The sequence below is a fragment of the Cavia porcellus genome, unplaced genomic scaffold (genome assembly GCF_034190915.1).
Source record: "Cavia porcellus strain 051 isolate PalLab524CR breed Dunkin Hartley unplaced genomic scaffold, mCavPor4.1 scaffold_13, whole genome shotgun sequence".
Classification (NCBI taxonomy): Eukaryota; Metazoa; Chordata; class Mammalia; order Rodentia; family Caviidae; genus Cavia; species Cavia porcellus.
Genome location: NW_026947496.1, coordinates 5,834,301 through 5,858,181, shown reverse-complemented (window position 1 = coordinate 5,858,181; position 23,881 = coordinate 5,834,301). Strand labels below are relative to the sequence as shown.

The 23,881-nt window shown below is 43.0% G+C and overlaps 2 protein-coding genes across 2 annotated transcripts; both read left to right on the top strand.

Annotated features, from left to right (window-relative positions):
• The first annotated feature begins 978 nt into the window (after positions 1 to 978).
• LOC134478389 (vomeronasal type-1 receptor 4-like) lies at positions 979 to 2,051 on the top strand. The gene has a single exon (XM_063259693.1). The coding sequence runs from the start codon at positions 979 to 981 to the stop codon at positions 1,921 to 1,923; it is 945 nt and encodes a 314-aa protein (XP_063115763.1). The 3' UTR covers positions 1,924 to 2,051.
• Positions 2,052 to 15,512: 13,461 nt separating this feature from the next.
• On the top strand, positions 15,513 to 16,415 carry Cavporv1r654 (vomeronasal 1 receptor cavPorV1R654). Its single transcript, NM_001167432.1, is given in 1 exon segment — positions 15,513 to 16,415. A coding segment is annotated over 1 exon segment (903 nt).
• The last annotated feature ends 7,466 nt before the right edge of the window (positions 16,416 to 23,881 follow it).

Below are 23,881 nucleotides of genomic sequence, written 5' to 3'. Positions count from 1 at the left end.
CCTTAATACTCACTAGAAAACCAGAGAGGGCTGCTTGCCTGAATGTATTCCAGATTCATTATGTAGCCCACAAGAAACCCAGGAATTAGATCAGAGATATTGGGTTCTTTCATTTTAGAGAAGCTTTCCCTAGTTTGACACAAACTGCTTCTGTGAGAAATGAGATTGGAACATTTATATGTAAAAGAGTCCAATGCCACCCAAGCCTAAGGCATGAAAACTTTTGAATGATAAAGACTAATGCAGCACATTGTTATCTGGTGGGAAAAAGCACCCAGTTCATGCCTCCTGCAAATTATTGTTTCTCCCAAGGTCTTGCAGTAGCTGGGAAATTCTATTGCAACTCTGCCTTTGAGTGTTGTTTCCAGAGCTATGACTCCCCAAAACATTGTGCTGCATTCAGCCATTATTGAGGAGCCTAATTCATAAGCTGCTCTCGTCGCATGGCACAGGCGATGCCCAATTATTCCCCATCTTCTAGTCTACCTTAGTAAACATCAACACATCCAGAATGGATCTGGGCTTCACACAGAGGTCCTTGAGGTCACTCACGGGGAACTCAGAACTCTCCTCACTCTTTCTTGGATGATAGTTCAAGGGCTCCTGTATGGTACTGCCCACCCGCTACAGGAATTTCGGGTGAGGGAGGGGTGGCATACATGCTGATATTTAACACTGGTGAGATATATAGTGCTTTTCACAAGTACATTGGTTTTGCTGGTAACTAAAAAATAATGTCTCCATTGAAATTTAGACATTTGAATACTGATCCTTAAGATGAATTTGAGAGTACATAGAATCAACCACAGAGAATGCCATATAAAAGGAAATCATGTCCCAAAGATGTGTATCATTAAAGACATTGTGACTGTCCTTTGTACTTCAGAAAACTGCTAGAGAAAGAAGCAGTTTTTGCAGATATAGATAAGCATTACTGATGCTTTATTGGCCCCAGGTTGTCCTGTATATGAATAAGAAATGGCTTTAAACCTTGTCAAGGGAATCATCTTCCTCTCTCCAACTGTGCTTGGCATTCTGGGGAATGTTACTGTGTTTGTGAATTATGTTCTCCTCCTTGGAGGCACCGAGATGAAATCTGTACAACTTATTCTCATTCACTTGGCTTTTACAAATATCATCATACTTTTTGCAAAAGGGATTCCTAAGACAATATCAGCTTTTGGGCAGGGACTCTTCCTCCATGACACAGGCTGCAAGATTGTTGTTTACCTGGAGCGGGTGGCCCGGGGCCTCTCCATCTGCACCAGCAGCCTCCTCACAGTGACACAAGCCGTCACCATGAGTCCCACAGACTCCATGTGGAGGAGGCTCAAGCTGAAGTCACCAAGGCACATCCTTTCCATATTCATCCGGTTTTGGATTCTCAATTCCTTAATAAGCATGAACTTACCACTTTCTATCATAAGCATCAACAGTGTGAACATATCACAAACTACTAAAGGTGACAAGTATTGCTATTTTCTACCTGAAGGATGGATAATAAGATGGACATTTCTCATTCTGATGGTTCTACGGGATGCTGTGTTTCTGGTCATCATGGGTGGGTCCAGTGGCTACCTGGTGTTTCTTCTCCGCAGGCACCACCACCGTGTTCTCCACCTGCAGAGCTCCAAGTTCCTCTACAAAACTCCCCCTGAGATCAGAGCTGCTCAAAGCGTTCTCTTTCTGATGCTCTGTTTTCTTGTCTTTTATTGGGCAGATTGTGCTTTTTCCATGTCGTTTAGCTCCTCTCTCAATATTGATTCTGTGGTGTTAAATATTCAAGAATATGTGACCCTTGGTTATGCCATGCTGAGCCCATTTGTGCTGATTCACAGAGATGAACAGCTGGGTACATGTTGTCACAGTCAAGAGGACAGCAAAACACACAGGAACTGTTTTACTGATTTTTTCTGTAACTAAATTTGAAATGAATCTTAGTTCTGCAATCCCATGTATAAAGCAGAATAGAGTCAAAGTAGCTGAGGTGCATAGGGATTTGTGGTCAGACTATCAGCCTGCTGACTGCAGCCCTTAGCTGACACAATGCACCGAAGACTTGAATGACACAGAACTCTGTCCTTCTGCTGTGCCCCTCCCCAAATGGCATCAAATGTGTGAGCATGAGCCTGGTGTTTCACTGCCAAAGTTCTTGTGGGGATCAAGACCACAGTTTGGTAAATTTTATCCAAAACATTAGTGCATCCACATTTTTGCCCAGGATTTCCACTTTTAGGTCAGTTTTATAGAGATGCTTATTCTTTATATTCAGAAAAGTATGGGACATTCTTCACTGTTCATTAGTTCATAAGCACAATAGTGACAAAAGAGCTTTTTGAAATCATAAAGAGAGACATATCAGTTGTCACTTTCAGGCGGAGTAGGCCTGTGAATGAGTAATAGATTCAAAATGCCATAAGCACATTACACTTCATGTTAATATGAAATGACCAGAGGAGTGAAGTCAAAGTATAAGTTCTGGTCAAATGATTGTATCATATAGTAAGTACTGTTTTGTGACTCTCCAATTTTACTGAGCTTTATAAATGGAATGTTATGCCATTGATGATGTATAAATAAATTATATCTGAAAAAATTTTGGCCTGTTTGTACACATCATTTGTTAGAGCACTGAAACTGCCTACAACACTGTTAATTTCCTTATCCTTTTTTTATAGTGACATCTTTGCTTTTTAAAAATTTTTTATTTAAAAAAGATTAAGATAAAAGAGGACATAACAACACGAGTCAGAACAGAACGATTTAAGCAACATAGTGTTTTACCACAAGACAACCAGACGTAACAGTAGTTACCATAGTGTCTCTTTCCTTGAAATACTTGAGTATACCTTCATATACTATAGCATCAAATGTAACAAGACAATGTAAAACCATTCAAGAGAATGGAAAGTGTTACAGGGTATTCAGAACCAACTAACTGAAAATGAACAATGGTTATTATATTATCTCCTTGTCCATAAAACATTTGTTTATACTATCATATATATATGATAAAATCCAATAAGATACAACATGATAAAACAGATGGAGACAGAAGAACGAAAGCTTGGTGGGACTTCAAAACGAGATGATATTAAATCAGCATTAGCTATTATAGTGTCTTGTTTTCTTCAGAATAGCTGTTTTGACATCACGGACAATAAAATCAAACAATCCAGAATAAAACCATTCCAACTAATGAATGAAAAAATTATAAGGCTTCAAAGTAATATAATGGGGAATCATGATTACCACATACTTTTATGTATTTTTACCATTTCTTACTAGGGAAACTATTCGGTATTTATATATATGTGAGTTTGACTTATTTCGCTTGTGAGGATGGTCTCAAGCTGCGTCCATTTCTTTATAAACATCTCAATGTGATCATTCTTTATTGCTGAGTACTGCTCCATTGTATAAAAATACCACATCTTTTTTATCCATTTCTCAGTTGATGGACACTTGGGTTGTTTCCAAGATCTGGCGATTTCAAATTGTGCTTCTATAAACCTGGGTGCACATATATCACTGTGGTCCGATGCTTTCAGTTCTTCTGGGAATATGCCTAGAAATGGAATAGCTGGAACAAATGGGACTTCCAATCCTAGCTTTTTGACAAATCTCCAGACTGACCTCCACAATGGTTGCACCAGTCTACACTCCCACCAATTGTGCAGGAGAGTTCCTTTTCCCCCACAGCCTCTCCAGCATTTGTTGTTGGTGTTTTTCTTGATCCTGGCCATGCTTTCAGAAGTGAGATGGAATCTCAGTGTGATTTTAATTTGCATTTCTATAATGAGTAATGATGATGAACATTTTTTCATGTATTTATTTGATATTTGTATTTATTCATTTGAGAAGTGTGTATTCATCTCAGATGCCCATATTTGGATTGGATCCTTGAATTTTGGGGGTCTGATTTTTTAATTTTTGTATGTTTTAGACAGAAGTCGTTTGTCTGAGGAACAGTTCACTAAGATTTTTTCCCAGTTTGTGGGTTTTCTTTTCACTATGCTGGAGATCTCTTTTGACATGCAGAAACTTTTTAATAAGAGGTGATCCCGGTTACTGATTTCCCGTGAGATTTGATTCCTGTTCGGGAATTCTCTACCTACCCCTATGTCTTCAAGGTTTTTACCCAATTTGTCTTCCAATAGATTTCTTCCCATAGATTTCTGTTTTAATATTCAGATCTTTGATCCATTTAGATTTTATTTTAGTACACGATGATAGGCATGGGTCTAGTTTTAGATTTTGGCATATGGAGAGCCAGTTTTTCCAACACCATTTATTAAAGAGACTGTCGTTCTTCCAGTGAACATGTTTGGCCTCTTTATCAAAGATAAGGTGGTTGAGTGTGTTTGTAGTTGTAGTTGTATCTTCTAATCTATTCCACTGATCTTCGGCTCTGTTTTTATTCCAGTACCATGTTGATTTTACTACAGTTGCTTTGTAGTATAACTTCAAGTCAGGGATTGTGATGCCTCCTGCCTTGCCTTTGTGGCTTAGAACTGTCTTTGCTATTCTAGGTCTCTTCTAGTTCCAGATGAATTTTAGGAGTGATTTCTCGAGTTCTATGAGGTATGTTGATGGTATTTTTATTGGGATTGCATTGAATCTGTATAAAAGTTTTGGGAGAATGGCCATTTTCACAATATTTATTCTTCCTATTCATGAGCAAGGGATGTTTTTCTATTTTCTGAGATCATCTTCAATTTCATTTTTCAGTGTATTATAATTTTCCCTATATAGGTCTTTCACTTCTTTTGTGAGAGTAATTCCTAAATATTTCATTTTTTTGGTTGCTAGTGTGAAGGGTGTTGCCTCTCTTATTTCTGTCTCTGAGACTTAGTTGTTAGTGTATAGGAATGCTATTGATTTTTGAGTATTGATTCTGTATCCAGCTACATTGCTGAATTTATTTATTATATCTAGGAGTCTTTCAATGGAATTTTGGGGATCTTCTATATAAAGTATAATGTCATCTGCAAATAATGATAATTTAACTTCTTCTTTTCCTATCTTTATGCCTTTTATTTATCTCTCTTGTCTAATTGGCTCTGGCCAGTATTTCCAGTATTATATTAAATAGGAGTGGTGATAAGGGACATCCTTGTCTTGTGCCTGATTTTAAAGTAAAGGCCTTCAGATTTTGGCCATTTAGTATGATATTGGCTGTTGGTTTGTCATAGATGGCCTTAATTATATTGAGGTAAAGACTATCTATTCCAATTTGCTGTAAGGTTCTAATCATTAATGAATGTTGGACCTTATCAAAGGCTTTTTCTGCATCTATAGAAATGATCATGTGACTCTTACTTTTGGTTTTATTGATATGGTGGATTACATTTATTGATTTATGTATGTTGAACCATCCCTGCATGCCTGGGATGAATCCCACTTGGTCTGGTGTATGATCTTCTTGATGATTTGCTGCATCCTGTTTACTAATATTTTATTGAGGATTTTTTCATCTGTGTTCATTAGGGAGATTGGTCTGCAGTTCTCTTTTTCAGTTGGGTGCTTCTCTGGTTTTGGTACTAGAGTAATATTGCTTCTAGGAATGATTTAGGAAGGATTGCTTCCCTTTCAATTTCATTGAAGAGTTTGAGGAGTGTTGGCATTAGGTCATCTTTGTATTTCTTGTAAAATTCTGCAGTGTATCTGTCTGGGCCTGGGCTCTTCTTTGTAGGTAAAGATTTAATTACGTTTTCAATTTCATTAATAGAAATTGGGTTATTCAATAGTTTTACATCTTCATGACCTAGCTTTGATACTTCGTATGCTTCTATGAATCTGTCCATTTCCTCTGTGTTATCAAACCTTTGAGAGTAGAGGTTTCCAAATAAGTGTTGATGAACTTCTGTATTTTTATAGGGTCTGTAGTAATGTCATCTCTTTCACTCCTTATTGCATCAATATGAGCTTTTTCTTCTCTTTTTTAAATAAGGTTGGCTAGGGGCTTGTTGATTTTATTTATTCTTTCAAAGAATCAGCTCTTTGATTCGTTCATTTTTTGTTTTTTTGGTCTCTATTGCATTGATTTCTGCTCTGATTTTTATAATTTCTTCTTTTCTTTTGGCTTTGGGCTTGACTTGATCTTCTTTTTGTAGATGTTTGAAGTGTAGCATCAGGGTTATTTATTTGTATTTGCTCTGTTTTCCTGATGTGGGAACTCAGTGCAATAAATTTTCGTCTGAGGACAGCTTTCATTGCATCCCACAGATTCCGGTAAGTTGTATTTGTGTTTTCATTTGTTTGTAGGTATTTTTAAATTTCTTCTTTAATTTTCTTGGTGACCACTGATTATTCGAGAGTGTGTTATTCAGTTTCCATGTGTTTTGGGGATTTTTGCCGTATCTTTTATCATTAATTTCTAATTTCACAGCACTATGGTCTGATAGCATGCAAGGGATAATTTTGACCCTTTTGTATTTATTTAAATATGTTCTGTGAATTAATATATTGTCTATTTTAGAGAAGGACCCATGTACTCCTGAGAAGAATGTGTATTCTGTTGTTGTTGGGTGATATACTCTGTATGTGTCCATTTGTTCACAGGTGCGAGTCAGTTCTTTTATTTCTTTGTTGATTTTCTGTCTGGTTGATCTGTCCATTGGTGTCAATGGTGTGTTAAGATCTCTTGTTAGAATTGTGTTACTGCTAATTTGGTTTCTCATTTCTGTTAGTACTTGTTTTATATAACATGGTGCTCTGGAGTTTGGTGCATATATATTTAAGATAGTTATCTCTTCCTCTTGAAGTTTTCCCCTAACCCGTATGTAGTGTCCTTCTTTATCCCTTCTGATCATTATTGGTTTGAAATTCAGGTTATCTGCAAACAGAATAGCTACCCCCGCTTTTTTTTTTGAGTTCCTGTTGCATGAAGTATTGTTTTCCATCCTTTGACTTTGAGTCTGTGAGTATCCTTTTGGGTTAGATGAGTTTCTTGTAGAGAGCATATGGTTGGGTTCTGTTTCTTGATCCATTCTGCCAGTCTGTTTCTTTTATTTGGTGCATTGAGACCATTTACATTAACGGTTATAACTGTTATATATTGGTTTGTTGTTGACATGTTATCTTTTTGCTTTTGGAACTTTATCTTTCCGCTGTTTAATTGTCTGCTTTGTTTAGTGGTTTTTTTCCTAAGTGTATCTAGGCTGTCTTTCAGTATTCTTTGCAGGGTTGGCTTGGTGATCATGAAGTTTTTCAGCTGTTCTTTGTCATGGAAGTATCTAATTTCTCCATCGATTTTGAAGGACAGTTTTGCAAGGTACATCAGTCTAGGTTGGAAATCATTTTGCTTTAGGATCTGGAATACTCCTCTCCATGCTCTTCTTGACTTTATTGTTTGTGCTGAGAAGTCTGCTGTGATTCTGATAGGTTTTCCTTTATAGGTGATCTGTCTTTCTCTCTGACAGCTTTTAAAATTCTATTTTTTTGTTCAATTTCTGGGATGTTCATTATTATATGTCTGGATGTAGATTTATTTTGGTTATGGCTATTTGGAGTTCTGTATGCTTCATTTATCTTGATATCAGTTTCTTATCTGATGTTTAGGAAATTTTCAGCTATTACTTTTCTAAATATCCTCTTGACATCCTTTATGTTGTCCCCTTCTTTTTCATTTTTCCCTATCAACCTTATGTTGTCATCATGGAGCTAAGACTATTCTCCTAGATTGGCATGATTTACTATTTGGAGAAGTTTTTGAGGAGACTCCCAAGTCATGCTCATTTCCCGAACTTTCTGCAGTATCCTCTCTCTTTGTTTGAATACCTAATAAATATGGGCAGTCCAGAGAGGCCCTTTATGTTAGTCCTCATCTTAGCTAAAGAGTCAAGAACTCTGCAGAGGATTTTTATCCTCCTTGAGCCCTAAAATCATACCACTTGTCTCTATTTATTTAAGCCTTCTCCATACATTCGTTTGGGAGACTGGAGTTCTAGCCCAGACCCTGACAGAGGACATGAAAGCTCCTGGAAATGGAATCAGGGATGGTGTGTGAAATGTAATCATGAGGCAGGTGTAGGGTGCTTGCTGTATTCCCAGCACTGTGGGAGACTAAGACAGGAGATAGCAAGTGTGAGGTCACCATGCACAATTTGGTGACTGAGACACGTTTAGACTTTTACAAAAAGGGCTAGAAATGCAGCTTAGCCCAAAGGTATTGGGTTAGTCCCAGTACTGAAAGAAAAATGATGAAAACATAGTGTTTGCTGAGCATCAGGAATAGATAGAAAATTTATGATTTTTGGCAAAAAGCAACTAAAGATATTCTGAAATGTGAGTTATCTAAAGAGCTCCTGTGGGCTTCTTTAAAGAAAAACAAAACAAACCAGAATCCAGTTGAGAGAATTTAAAATGAAGCTAAAAGCATCATCGGGAAATAATTCACAATAAAGGAATCTATAATTATAGTACTTCTAGGCCACACATTTGGGTGGGAGGTCAACACACCAGAGACAAGGGACTTCAGTCCTTGGGAAGCTGCTGGGGTGACCTTCACCTGTCTTTGCCTCTCTTGTACCTCAAATCCCCAATTTTTCTCAAACCGGTAAAACAGGAGCAGGAAGGCACCCTTCTGTAACAGGGAAACCTTACTGAGATTGGAGGAAACACAGCTGGCTTCACATTTTGTGATGGAAGCTTCCAGGTAAAGAGGGGCACATAGCCTCAAGAAGTGAAAACACACACACACACACACACACACACACGCACACACACACACACTGTCCAATGCAGAGGTGTCCCAAACAGATACCAAAGTTAAAACCAGAGAAAACATCTTGTAAGTGTCGCACAAGACACAACTGATCCACTAAGGTGTAGGGAGTGGCTCAGAATGGCTGCTGCTTCCCTGCCCCTTCCACCTGAGGGACTTTGTGTGTCAGCCTACATTTCCCATGATCCTCCCCTTGCCTACAATGTGCATGACGTAAGCAACTTCCTGCTTCAGCCTACATTTCCCATGATCTTCATGTCTGTCTACATTACTGTCATGGTTTATGTCTGTGTCCCCCAGCCCTCAAGAGTTTGAATTGTGCATTTGTTATTTGTTCATTGTCTAGTGCTTGGGTTGATTGTGTCAGTGCTCCACCCACATAGGGGTGGAGCCAGGATGTGATGTAATGACAGGAAGAAGATGTGTCTTTCTCTTTGCTGATTCGAGCTTGCCGTTTGCAGCTGCCATGAATGGCGGTCCAGCCATGCCTGCCTGTCTTGGAGCCAACTGAGTGTGGACTGAAACCTCCAAAAACTATAAGAAATAAACCTTTCCTTTCCAAAATTTGGGCTTCAGGTATTTTGTCTCAGCAACGAGTAAAGTGTAACTAAGACAGAATTTGGTACTGAGGAGTGGGGTCATTTGCTGTGACTATACCTGACCATGTTTTTCTAGAGGCTTTGGAAATGGCTTGTGGGCCGAGTTTGGAAAGGTTTGGACATGTCGCCTGGATGCATAGAGCTGGAGCAGCTTAGGCTGTTCTGTAGAGGAGATTCTGGTCAGAGCTCAGGAGACCAGAAGGCTGATGATAGAAAGTCTCATGGTAAAGACCAGGCTTGGGAGATTTCTGCTGGAAAGGACTGCATTGGTTGTAGGACTCCACATGATGTGTGTTATGGCTTGGCAGAAATTTTGTCTGCATTTTGCTCCTGCCCAGAGACTTTGCCTGAGAATGAGACAAAGGGCAATGGACTGATTAATCTTGAAAAAGAAATTAAAAAGCAATCGAACATTGAGGCTGTGGCATGGCTATTGTTGGGGGCTGTTAGCCAGCTTTATGTTTCAAATCAGGAGCAAAGAGCCCAGCAGGATAATTTCCAATACTGTGAGTTTGGCCCAAAGGAAGATTCCAGGAAGGGTGTGGATTATAAAGACAGAGTTGAGATTTTGATTCCTGAGGAGAAACAGAAAGATAAGAAAGATGGCCCCGTGGCATCCCAGGAAGCAGGTCCCCACCCTTTGCAGCCTCATAGCAAAGATGAAAAATTTTGCTCAGAGGAAAAAGCTGCAGAGTGCCATGCTTCAGAATGGTGACAGAGGCTACGTGAATTCCCAGAATGGCGACAGCGGCCACGTGAGGTTCCAGAATGGCGGCAACACAGAGAAGCTTTTCATCACAATCAGGTAAACAGAGTCCTGCAATCCAGGCAACTGACCCCTACAGCCAAGAGAGAGAAAAGCCTGGCCCCTGCTTCAGCTAGCAGCAAGCCTTGGCAACATCCACAAGGTGCTGATTTTAGGTGCAAGGAAAATGCACAAATTCTCAGGGTAAGAAGGCTTCCACCTCGATTGCCAAGGGCCTGGGAGGCCAAGCAGTGTGCCCCTGAGAGGGCAATTTGTGAAGATATGAGTGTGAAGCTGAAGGTGCAGTGGAGACCCCAGAAGTTTGGAAAAGCCAGGAATGTGGATGATCCAAGGGAAGCTGCAAAAAGCGAGCAGAGAAGATTTAAGAGAAAAGCCGTGGGAGTTGAAATTGCCAGAGGTGCCCTGAGGGTGGAATCACCCAAGCCTTTCGGTGCTTGCAAGGAGATTGCTTCAGATGCTGAGTGTGGAAATCTAGGACTTAATGTTTGCCCTGTTGGGTTTTGGACTTGCTTTGTTTCCAATACTTTATATTCCCCTGTCTGTAAATTTTGGAATGGTGGTGTTTATCTTGTGCCTTTGCATTTCAGAAATGTTTAACCTTGTTTCATTTGTACAGGGGTTACAGTTAAGAGTTTGCCATAGATCTTGGAGGAGACTTTGGACTTGGACCCTTCAGCAATGCTGAAGCTGTTAGGACTTTGGCAACTCTTGGAGGTGGACTAAATGTCTTTTGCATAAAGGATGTACATGAGTCCTGGGGGCCAGGGGTGGAATGTCATGGTTTATGTCTGTGTCCCCCAGCCCTCAAGAGTTTGAATTGTGCATTTGTTATTCACTCATTGTCTAGTGCTTGGATTGATTGTGTCAGTGCTCCACCCACATAGGGGTGGAGCCAGGATGTGATGTAATGAAAGGACAAAAGTGTGTCTTTCTCTTTGCTGGTTCGAGCTTGCCATTTGCAGCTGCCATGAACGGCAGTCCAGCCATGCCTGCCTGTCTTGGAGTCAACTGCATGTGGACTGAAACCTCCAAAAACTGTAAGAAATAAAGCTTTCCTTTCCCAACTTTGGGCTTCAGGTATTTTGTCTCAGCAATGAGTAAAAAGTAACTAAGTCAATTACCCATAATCCTCTCCTGTTTACGTCATATATCCAGATGTGACGATGACCTATCAGATAACACTCTGGGCCCTCTTCCTGCCCCATTGGCCTGCCTCCACCCTATATAAGTTGTAGCCATTTTAAAATAAACGAGGCTTGAATGGAATCCCGCCAAGCCTCCGTCTGTCTTTTCTCTTGCCCTGCCCTAAATCACTGTTCCCCTCTCCAGGCAAAGGCCCACGGACTGATCCGCGGGACGGATCACTAAGGGAACAAAGATCTGAAATAAGGTTGAGTTTCCGATGAGCAACCTAGCCCCAAGGAGGCTCCCCAGATCCACCGAGCACCCCTGTGCTGACAGGGAGCACAGGGATCTCTCAGCCCCGCAGCACTTGTGCTCAGAGCTGGTCCCCGCGTCCTCGCACATGGCCTAGTGGGTGGCTGCACATCTCCAGCACCTGTGGCCTGGGTGGCTGCACCCAGAGGGTATCTATGCTCCCTGCTGGACTGGTTAGGGGACAGCGCATTGGCTCAGACCAGGGTCCTGAGAGAGGATCAGTTCAGGTGCTTCGGTCAGACTTCTGTTCCTTGGATCTGCACTCTTCTCCTTATGCAGGAGGATGGCGGGGCTTCCAGAGCACTCCTCTGTTTCAGTTCCACAGACACCAGACTAGGTGGTCCCCAGGTGAAGATGGGAGGTTTCTACGGGCCGGGCCTTGCTCCTGGCGGGCTGTGACCTGGTCCATAGCAGCGTGTCTGTGGGGTTTGAATCCTGCAGCTTGTTCTGGGTTACCTCTAGCCAAGTTCTGCCACACATTTAGGGTTCCAGTTGCTGTAGGGAAGCTCTGAAAGACAGCCCTTCCAGGTGCAAAACCTCTCTGGGGGTGGGGGTTTCCCCAGCTCAGGTGAAAGGCAGCTGCTCCTTGTGCTGATAAGAAGGATCAGGTTTCACATGGGAAACTGTCTCCTTCATTCCCTGGTTTTTCAGGGTTTGAATAATTTCCTGTAGCCTCACTGTGGAGGCCAGACACTTCAGTTTACTTAAGTACAGGCCAATTTGGGTCAGGATGAAACTGCAAATGGAAACTCTGACCCCTCACCTAGGATTTCAGGTAGGTTTATGTAATGTTGGGGTCTCATTCAAGAAAAAATTGGCAGGCCCTGATCCTTGGTGGTCTGAGGCTTCTAGGGGGCAGGCAAGCAGAACATACAGAAGCAGGATATTGGGTGGTTATTGACTGGCTCTTACAATGAGTGTCACAGTGACCAGCTGTGCATCACAGTGACCAGAAGTAACAGGAACTTTAACAGAAACAGAAGTAAACTGGAGGCTACCTGGACAATTAACACACACTGAAGTAATACTGGCTGGAGATGGGGATGGGGGAGAATTTTCTGGTGTAGGACCAGCTGGTGGAACTTGGAACTTTTCAGCCCTTCAAATGAAGGTTTGAAATCATAATCTCAGGTTAATGTTTCCATGTTAACCTGTTTGTTCATTTTGCATCCTAACCCATTGCATCATATTAATTATCTGAGATTTCAATAACGTTTACTTATGTGTTTATTTAGATTCACAAGCAATCTAGGAACTCTCTCTGAATTATCTCCACAGAGTTCATGACTTATTCTAAATCTTACCTTTCTCTAAAATTGATTCCAGGGTTTCTCATCTGCATAGAATGTACAGAATGTCCCAGAGTCTTGATAACTGGATGACCTGCTTCATATGCCACTAGTGGAAAATTTCAAGTGCATCCGTTTAGAAGACCAAGTAGACAGCTCTTTTTGAATGCAGAACTGCTGCTTCTGCATTATTTACACCGTCTCCATGTACTGATGTGTGCAGGGGTGGCTGTGCTGTTTCCTTTCCCTTCAATGGGCTCTAAGCAATGCAAATAAGGCTGAGGTACTATAAGTAATCTTTAAGGCCACCTGACAGTTTTCTGCTTCATCACATCATCTTGGACAAAGTAGGATGGCAGAGCCAGTCAGCTCCAGGAATGTCAACTGAGAAGAGCCTCAAAATAAAAGGCCATGACCTCTGAGGGTACAAAAATTTACACATCATAAACTAAAGCAACAGCCTCCTAAATTCATTATGTGTTATCCCAATGGAGTCATGCACACAGGTCTCTCTGCATATCCTTCTCCCTGCAGATCACAGAGGTGCTTGCTCTCTGTCCAGCTCAGCTCCCCTTGCTCACACAATTCCCACCATCCTCACTGTCACTCATCCTCAAACCACTCCCTTCTTCACGAGATAGTAAATTCAGGGAGTGATCTTGGGTCAAGGCCTTTGTCTGTATATCCCCTCTTGGATTGGACTTAGTACCCCTTGCCTGCCCATAAGTGTGAATATATCTTGGTGTCTTTCGCCATGGGTTGCACTGCAGATGGCAGATTAGAATTAATGATCTGAGACTCCAATAATCTTTCTATGGGGCTACAAATATAACTTTTGAGATTCTGAGGCAGGCAGAAAAGGGATTACAATATTTGGATTATGATATTCAAATGTTTGTATTACAATACATCCAGAGGGAAGTGTCACACCTAATTCAATCAAGCTTAAAAATCCTATGTATTTTGTTTTGAAATATGAGAAATAACAGCATATTTAGTGGCCACATGGGAATGAATAAAATTTAGAAGGTAAAGATCAAATTGAAGAAAGAGCTTAATAGTTACAAATTAAGGAATGAGGTTTTTAAAAAAAGGCTTGTGATTTTTAGGAGAACAGAAATGCATTAGAAAAGAGCACTTTTTGGATGTTGTTGAGTTCTTGTTTTCAGTAAATTATAGGCAGCCAATAGTAAGAAGACAATATGGACAGCACGACATAAGAACTGCTAGAAATTGACATTATCAAAGAATTGGTCCAGTTATTATTTGTAGTGCTCTTTGTTAGCCCCACGTGTTGTAGTGCTGAACAGTGGACTGAAGATGCTTGTGAGGAAGTACAGAAACCCTATGTGAACCCTGTTGAGGTGCATGCACTGAACAACGTCCACAGCCAGCAGCCAGGTGTGGACACACTACCCCAGCTCCCAGGGAGTCCCCAGCTGCCGTGCTCCAGACCTGCACCCCACAGGCAGCCATGATGGCAGAACTGGATGTTTTATGGTCTATGTAGAACATATTTAGAAAATGTTCAGGAATTAAACTATGACTCCAAATGTTTTCTCCTAAATGGTTCCTCGGTTTGATGATGCCTAGATGGAAAGGAATGAGGCTACCAAGTTCCATGGTGTTTGCAGCCCTCAGTCAACTCTGCACTATTATGGTGCCTCCCACACACTACTGTAAATTTATTATAATTAACTTCAGAAAGTTTCTGGGCTCAACAACTCAGAGGCAACAGGGAGCAGGCAGAGCCCTAGGGATGGAGGTGGAGGAGAATGAGCCCTTTCCTCTGGTGAAGCATAGGCTTGGGACGCTGACATCTTGACAGCACAGAGAATGGGCCAGGAGCCCTGGGACTCAAGAGGGAAAACCAGGGCCTGGCCCCACTGCTCTGCAGACTTCACCCTGAGCCTGCAGCACAGACTGCACAGATGAGCGTTCCTGACTCTGAAGCCTGCAGCTGCCTTAGCTGAGGAAGGGGAGCTGCTGGAGGCAGGGCTGGGAAGGGACAGGAGCTGGAGAGACCAGGCTGAGAGCCCTTGCTGCTGTGGAAGAGGCAGGACACAGGGAGAAGAGGACTCATCCTTTGGCAGGTGTCACCTCGAGCCCTCTTGTCTCACTGTGTACCGGGGAGCGCCCTAGAACCCTGCATCTGATGCACTGTGCTCAGAGCTCCTTAGTTAGTGGAGAGGGAGGAAGAGGAGTCCTGGGCCTCAGTGGTGTTTCCAGATGGATGTAGGGGAGCACTCACCCGCTGCAGTCTCCTGTCACCTTCTGTGGGAATGTGTCCTTCAGCCGTGTGATGACTGATGATTGTGGGAGAAGAGGGAAAAACAAGATATGCAAGCTGTTACTCAGGTCATGGCTTAGAAATTATGTGATTTTCTCTTTCCTTAGATCTTCTTGAAATAAAAGAACTGTGTAAGTTTTTGAGATGAGGAATACCGAGAAAGCCTTTTGGAAAGGCCGGCAGATGAATTAGCATGGGATCTATGTTTAAATTCCAGCTATCACCATAAAGGAAGATAAAACAAGGAAGGAGACCTGTCGCCTGCTCGGAAGAACCACACACATTTAAACATCTCAGAATTGTTCTCCTAACTAAATAGAGAAAACTTACACATGTGAAAGATGTCACTTTTCTTATCTGCTTCTTCAAATGGTTTTTCTGATCCCTTTTGGTGAAGGGAGTAATGCTTTGCATTGACCTCTTGCAGGGAATAATCTTCTTTTCTCTTACTGGACTTGGGATTTGGGGGAACACTTTTCTATTTGTGAGATATGTATATACTTTTGTCATGAGTTCTGAGAAAAAAGTCATAGATTTTATCATCATTCACCTGGTTTTTTCAAATGCAATCATTATATATAGTAACGGGATTAGAGATATAGCCCCAGTTTTCCGTTTCAGAAACTTCCTAGGTAGTGCTGGCTGTAAAACTGTGGTTTACCTGGGGAGGGTGGCCCGGGGCCTGTCCATCTGCACCACCTGTCTCCTCAGCGTGGTCCAGGCCATGACCATCAGTCCCAGCACCACCCTGTGGGGAAAGCTCAAGCCTCGGACTGCATGGCAAGTTCTTCCCTATCTTCTCCTCTGCTGGGTCATTAATCTTCCCATAAGCTCCAACTTGCTGTTCTATGTCACAGCAGTTGGTGGGGTGAACAGATCTACAATCCGAGCATATGGTGGGCACTGTTTTTTGCTGGCATCCAGACACACAGTCCGGTGGCTTTTCCTCTGTCTCATGGCTCTGCGGGATGTCCTCTTCCAGGGTGTCATGGGCTGGAGCAGCGGGCACCTGGCTTTTCGCCTGTATGAGCATCACAAGCGTGTGCTTTATCTGCACAGCTCCAGGTTGGTGGTGAGTTCCAGCCCAGAAATCAGAGCTACTGTAAATATTCTTGTCCTCATGACCTGTTTCCTTTTCTTTTTTTGGACAGATTTCATGTTCTCCTTCTACCTAGGGTTCAGGGTGGCCCATGGAGTTGCACTCCTATATGTTAAATTCTTTCTAGAACTTGGTTATGCGGTCCTCAGTCCCTTTGTGCTGAGGAGCAGGGATGGGTGTGGGGCGAAGGCCCAGAATGCTCACTGAGAAGTGTGGGAAGCCACCTCTAAGCCTCCTGCTCTGGAGCTGAAGGTGTAATACACACTAGGAACTGCTTTACCCCAATGCATCAGAACATTAGGACACCAAGTCTCACTCAGGTATATTTCTTTTCTTTCTTTTTTTTTTTAAAGCCTAGTACTTGGCAGACTGAGGGTGGTCCTGATGTCCTAGGAAGGTCAGAGACACATTCCCAGGAGCCTCCCATTCTGCCAGCCCCACCATCCTTTGTCTTCTTGCTTGCAGGGCAAGGCCCTGGAGGCACTGCTGCTGTATCAGGGTTCTTTTTATTTTTTCCCCAAGCCACAGGTTTAATCCTTGGGCAGCTCAGGACAGTCTCCAAGCTTTGTGCTTTCTCCCACCGGGCTCTGTTTTCACCAAAGCAGATAAGGCACTGGCTTAACTCTGCAGTGGGGCGCTGGGGTGGTTCTCTGGCAAAGCGCAGGGAAGGGCGGCCTGAGAAAGAGCGTGCCAAGGCTCGCAGGACGGAGTGCAAACATCACGCAAAAGCGACTCCTCTGCAACTGGCTCAGCTGTGTCCCTAGAGGACTCCTACCTAACACCTGAGCTGTAGGGTCAGGAAACCCACAAGAAGAGCCAGGGAGGAAGTTGTGCTGCGGTGGTTTGCTCTACTAAGCACGCTGGTTTGCTCTACTAAGCACGCTGCAGACCAGCTGCCCTGGCACCGACACTGCCCTGTAAGTACCAAGCTCACGCCCATGGCTGCCCTGCAGCTGACACTTACCCCAAGGATCCCCTTTTATCACATGGATCACTGTGCTCTGGTGACAGTGGCTCAGGGATCATGGCACCCTGGACTCAGGGCTGCATCCCCAGGGCTCTGGGCGATGGCTGCCTGGGTCCATGGTGGACCCATGGGGACCCAGTCTGAAGATGGGCACCAACCCAGCTTGGTGGAACACAGGTGGACGCCTCCTGAGCAGGTGCCAGCGAGGGCACAGTGGCTTGGCACAGCAGGCATCTCAGCATTCCTAGCTGTGAGCTCTGTCTGCAGCCTGCACAGAGAACCGGGCTTGGAGGCAGGGCCGGATCTGCAGCGAGCAGCTGCAACTTGGTGGTGAGGACCTCCTGGAAAGAGTCCGGCGGGCGCTTCGCGGAAGCCGAACAGCGCTCTGTGCCCAACCATCTCATCTACACAGCGGTGCCAAGGTACGGAGGACAGGGCCGCTCTCATGAGTATTCCGGGTCTCGGACCGCACAGACTGAGAGACCCTGGGCAGCCTGGCGTCTCAGAGCCGGGGTAAAGCGCGAATTTGGTGCAAGCTCAGGGCGGGGCGGCTCCGGGGCGCTCAAAGCGGCTGCGCGGGGCAGGAGCAGTTTGTCTTTGCTCTTGTTGGAGGATTCATTCGCATTTTCGCGAATAAAAACGATGTGCACTGAAGCTTCTCCACGTGCAAGCTGGTTACACAGGCGCGCGTGCCAAGGGCAGTGACCCTCGCAGGCGTGGCAGGGAGCCTCTGTGCGCTGGCTGACACCGCCTCCCGCCCAGCGGCAGCAAAGAAGGTGGCGAGGGCTCTGATCCCTCCCAGCTCCCAGCTCCAGGCTCCTGGCTCCCAGCACTGTGTGGACGTGGCCGGCGCTGCGCTCTGGCTCTCGGCTCTAGAGTCCTCACAGCAGTCTGTGCCTCCCACACCTCCTGCTGCCCGGGGTCCGCTGTGGGGCTGTGCGGGCCGGTTCTCTCCGATCCGCACCCCGATAGGCCCGAAGAGCATTCTCCAGTCTTTGGTCTCCACCGTCCAGCTTTGTCCTCTGCTCTGTGGTCAGGGTCCCTTTCCAGGGACAGACCGCACTCACTGTGCGAGGCTTTGCTCAGTCGCCAGCTGACACTCAGGCTTGTGCACACTGGGCCGCTGTGCTTAGTGTGTCAGTGGTCATGGGCATGGAGGCATCCTGCAGGACTCCTGCTCCAGGTCCTTTGGTCTGCACCGCTAGGGGCGTTGCTGGCTCATGTGGCGCTCCGTGTGCTTTTTGGCTCCCGCTGCTGTGTCCCACGCCGGCTGTTACTTTGTACCTCCGCAGCCACTTATGAAGGTGTCCTCATCCTCACCCTCACGTCCCGCGACTTTGCACGACGTCGCCACAGGGCAGCGGTGTCAGGGGTGGGCTGTGAGTGGGTGCTGCTGGGGATGGAACTGAGGGCTCCGCGTGCTGTACAGGCACCGGCCACGGAGCTTCACGCGCAGCCACACTGTGATCTCTGGGTTGGTGCACATAGCGCACACCGGGAACACAAGGTAGGGTGCGGGCTGGGTGCATGTTTTCATCCTGGCTATCTTGTCTCCCACCCTCCTCCTAGTATAATTTCTGGAACAGAAGGCCTCCTCTGTCTCCTGGTCGCCTGGCCTGTCTTCTTTACTATGCTTTTTTCTTTCTTTTTTTGGTTCTGGAAATTGAACGAACAGAGGCCTCGCTGCTGAGCTGTCTCCGGCCCTCTTTTTCTATTTTGAAACAATTGTTTTTACTAGTACTTGTTTTCCCTACATGATGATTCCGTCCATCACTGGGAGTGGGGTTTTTGTACAAAACACAACTTAGTTCTTCCCCTGTGTTCCCTCCCTCCCTCTCCACCTCATGGCTTCCTTTCCATTTGCAAAAGAGCTTTCTCAGTGCCCTCTTTTATTTGCTTTTTAACTTATTTACGTTTTGGGAAGAGAAATTATGCTATAAATGAACGCATGCTGCTGCTTTAATTCATTTAGTATTAAGCTTTCAATGTACAAACATTTTCCTACAAATGAATCGAGTCAATGTTAAAATTTTTCCAGAGTTTACTGGAGAGGGTTAACAATCCCATCCACTGGCTGAGTTCCCATGAGCCTTCTCCCTGTCCATTTTTCCAAGTTACCTTTTAGGGAGCCTACTTCATGGTTAGGAAACTGAAACATATCACTACTACCTGCATTCTCCCAGCATAGCTCCCTCTTGCAAACCTCTCAGGCTCACTGTATTTAGATATGTCGGGAACCGATCAGGCTTCAAATTTCCTAAAACAAATGCATGGATGAAGGGTGAAAAAGAACAGAAAACTTATATGGATTTGGAGATTTAGGATGGTCAGAACTCTCTTGGAGGTAAGACAAAGAGTTCTCTGAATCGTGAGTGTTTACTGGGAGAGGGGAATGAGCAGAGAAGCCTAGAGAGGAGCTAAGCCTAGAAGGTGCAAAACTGAGAAAGGCCTTGAGAAGTGAGAATAAAACATTCTAGACAGTAAATCTTAATGATTAACACAACTTCTTATCTCTAGGGCTGGCAGTTACTGCCCTGGAATTGGAGAGAGAGTCAAATGTCCTCAGCTGTGGCCTTGTCTTGCCATAGGAGTGTCTAAGACTAGGTGTCTGCTGTGACTGTTGGCATGGAGATTTATATTTTCTTTGTGCCAGCTACCGGCTCTTAAGTCACCTCTGTCTGCAGCAGACTCAGAAGTAGTCATAAAAACCCAATTGATTAACAGGAACCGTTTGTTTCCATTCTGCAGTTTTAACTAACGTAATTTTTATTCTTCTGTAGTAAGATTTAACTCAGATTTCTAATGACCTTAAAATGAATTAAACTGGTTCTTATTTAAATTGTCTTTTGTAACAGATTACAATAAAGTTGGGCCAACTTATAAAAAAACTTCATCTACTTTACAGTGGTTTCCTCTGTGTGTGTGTGTGTGTGTGTGTGTGTGTGTGTGTGTGTGTGGTGTGCATCTTTGTGTGTATTCTTTGGCTTTTACCATGAAGAGATAGAATTTTGCATGAAGAAGAAAGGAAATCTGAGCATGGGACCCTGTGTGAGAGTTGTCTTCAGTAAAACAAAAAGTGTTCATGGGAAGCCAGGGTTTTCCTCAGAGACAGTGACAGCCCCTCTTATGGAATCATTTTTCATGGCAATGGCACAAGGCTGCATTGTCCTGTGGTGACGTGAGCAGTGTGCTCTTGGCCCAAAGACACCCGGTCCAACGTCTTGTGTCCTCCAATCACATTCCATGTTCCACTAGCATCATTTCCACAAATGAACCTTGTTCTACCCATTTCTCTGCAGTCTTGTGCTAGTCAGGAAGCAAGACCAAGCACTGTATGGTTGTGGGGAAATTGAGTCAACAGTAGCAAGAGCTCAGGAGAAGAAAGGAATTTTTCTGACATGAGTAGAACCCAAAGGACTGATCTCCAAAGTCTGAGATGAGGTTTACAACGGGTTTGTCATCTTCCAGATTGGTGAACAGAAATTACCAGAAGGAGATAAGCTTTAGCTGAAGGCCAGGTATAGTGGGTACCTGTGGTGAGCACAGCTGTATGTAGCAAAGTCATTTAAGCACATTCACAAAAGTTTCAGTTCAGTGACAAGTTCTGTGATTCAGCTGAGTTCAGTGGCAGAGAACACAAGGCCTCAGCTTTCCGAGCAAAGCAGCTGCAGTTAAGTCTGGATTTCTGCTTCTCTATCAAGTATTATGTACTTATCCTTATGGTACAACTTGGTTTACCTACAGATCCTCAAGTGAATTCAGCAGCTACTTCTTGCAGGGGGATTGGGTGCTGGGGGGTTGTAGAGTCTGTTTCAGCCTCAGGTTCCAGGACACAGCTCTTAAGCCTTCTATGATCATTATGGAACATGTGACATGAAGAAAGTGATCCCAACCAGGCGATCCACAGTCAGCCTCCATCTCTGAGCTGATGGGATACCGTCAGGTATCTTCTCTCCTTTACCCCCATGCAGCAGAGTAGTTGGAACTAAACCTAATATGTCACTTCCTTCCTCTATTAAGTATGACTAATGGAAACCATAAAGCATGAAAACTGAGCAAACACCACAGCCTACAGTGAGAATGATTCTTTAATGATGTCCAATTCACAGCAATTTTTCAGTAACGTCTGTCCAAATTTCTATGATTATCTTATTTGCCTATAACTTATTAGCAACAAGACTTCAATAAATCCACACATTGTTGTTTTTGCTAGTGTATCTTAGTTTTCTCTACATTTTAAAAATTTTTATTCAGTTTTTAAAATTCTATTCCATTTATTTCTTGAAGAAATGAGGACATTTGTGGTAATTTTTATGCCTAAATTTTGTCTGTGGTCATATGGTCACTAAACATGTTGCTTTCCTTTGTATTTCTTATTAAGTCCACAGTTTTATAGGATAGATAAGCTTAATTAGGACAGTTTGATTTTGACCAGGTCCAAATTTTCTACTAAGAAGTTTGTTGTGGTTGATTCACTGTGCCAACTTGAGAAGCTTAGAAGTTTAACTGAAAGACTAGCAGCAGCCAGGATCTTTACTTTGTAAATATCCTCATCGTGTGCAAGAGGAGGGAACAGAGATTTTGTGCGAGCTACACCCACCCTTGAGGGGTCTGGTTACCTGCGTACAACACAAGAGAGTGGAAGGGGCTTATTCTCCCCCGTTTTGCTCTGGCTGCTGCCTTGAAGTGTTGCCCCTGTGCCACCACACCATGCCTTTGAGCCATCTGATTATAGACTCAAATCTCCACCCACAGTGAGCGAAATAAACTTTTCCCCCCTTTATTTTGGGTGTAGGGTGTTCTGTTCTAGCAATGAGAGAAAAGTAACCAAGACAAAGTATGAATGGCTCATCCAACAATAAGTAGAAGGTCTATGTCATTTAATTTTTTTTTATTTTGAAGAGAATAAAACCAAGTGAAATAAAATAGAATAGATTCAATTAAAACAAAATAATGCATGTGATACAGGACTTTAAAATAAGATAAAAGGAAATCAATAACGGCTACCATAATGCCTCCTTGTTATCTTCAAAATAACTGCCCATGCCATCAGACATAATAAAATTAAACAAAGTAGAACAGAACAAAACCAATCAAAAAAAAACAATGAAAGCAATACAGGACTTCAGAGCAAGATAGTAGGAAAACAACAATGGCTACAGTAATGCCTTTTGTTACCTTCAAATTAGTTGCCTCTACAATCAGACATAATAAAATCAAACAAAACAAAATAGAATAAAACCAAACTAAACAGAACAGTAAAAAATACAGGGATTCAAAACACAATAATAGATTAACAATGGTCACTGCCTTCCCTTTTGACATTTCTTCCCTTTTTCCTTTCAAAATATCTAGTGTGGATTTTGGATCCCACTAACCCTTCTAGTTTTTTATACTAGAGAGACAACAGGATGTTCACCCATGTGATTATCAACAATTTTTCCCATAAGCGTGATCTCCAGTTGTATCCACTCACCTACAAGAGCCTCGTGGTTATCTTCCTTTATAGTTGTGTAGCTTTCCTTTGTGTAAAATTCTGTATCTTTCTGGTTCCCTGTCAAATAGAGCATTGTTTTCTCTCCTTTGACTTTCAGGCTTGAATTTCCTTTCAAGATGTGTGTGCTTCTTGTGTAGGACATACTGATGGGTCCTGTCTCCTGATCCACTCTCCCTGTATTTCTTTTCATTGGTGAATTGAAGCCATCTACATTCACGGTTCTGCCCAACATGCACTGGCTCGTCTCTGCCATGGTAATTTCCTACCATTCGCTGCCCACTTTCCCCTCCATTCAGGTGTCTTCCCTGCTTGGTGATCCCCCTCTGCCTGTGCTCCTGGAACTGTGGTCATTTTTATTTTTCTTCAGAATGTTCTTCAGTATTCTTTGTAGGGTTTGTTCACTGGTGATGAATTCCTTCAGTTGTTCTTTGTCATGGAAATATTTTGTTTCTCCATTAATTTTGAAAGATAGCTTTTTAGGGTACATCAATCTGGGTTTGGAAGTTATTTTCTTTCAGGACTTGAAATACTTCACTCCAACATGTTCTTGACTTGATGGTTTGTGTTGAGAAGTTTGTCATGATTTTGATGGGATTTCCTTTATAGGTAATCTGTTTCTATTCTCTAAGTATTTAATATTCTGCTCTTTTGCTTAAATTTTGGGATCTTCATTATTATATGTCCGTGTGTTTATTTATTTTGGTTATGGCTGGCTGGAGGTCTATATGCCGCACTTGTCTGCATGTCATATTCTTTTCCCATGCTTGGGATGTTTACTGCAATTACTTTCATAAATAGACTTTTTATGTCATTTGTGTTGACCCCTGCTTTTTCGCTTACAGCTATTATTCATAAATTATTTTTCTTTGTGTCATGCTGCAACCATTGAATTGTTATTTCCTGGTTCTTTGGTATGTTTAAGAGATCTTTCTTTTTGCAACTTCTTGTTGCAAACCTGTCTTTAAGGCCCAAAGGTCTACCTTTAGTTTCTTTGAAGTGATTCTATCAGCTTTCAATGGGAGTTTTGATTTCCTGGATAACTCTTTGAATCTGTTTCATTCCTTATAATCTTCCTTATATTGTTTATTAAAAGTTGCCCTCACTTTCCTATGCTCCTCTCTTTCTTTTCAGTGTCTTCTTTAGAGATGTTTAGCAACACTTTTATTATGTTTTTCACTTTTCCCTTTTACCTGAGATAGTATTTCTGTT

Bases quoted from the DNA above. Each gene is read 5' to 3' on its own strand.
- LOC134478389 (XM_063259693.1), top strand. From the start codon at position 979: ATGGCTTTAAACCTTGTCAAGGGAATCATCTTCCTCTCTCCAACTGTG.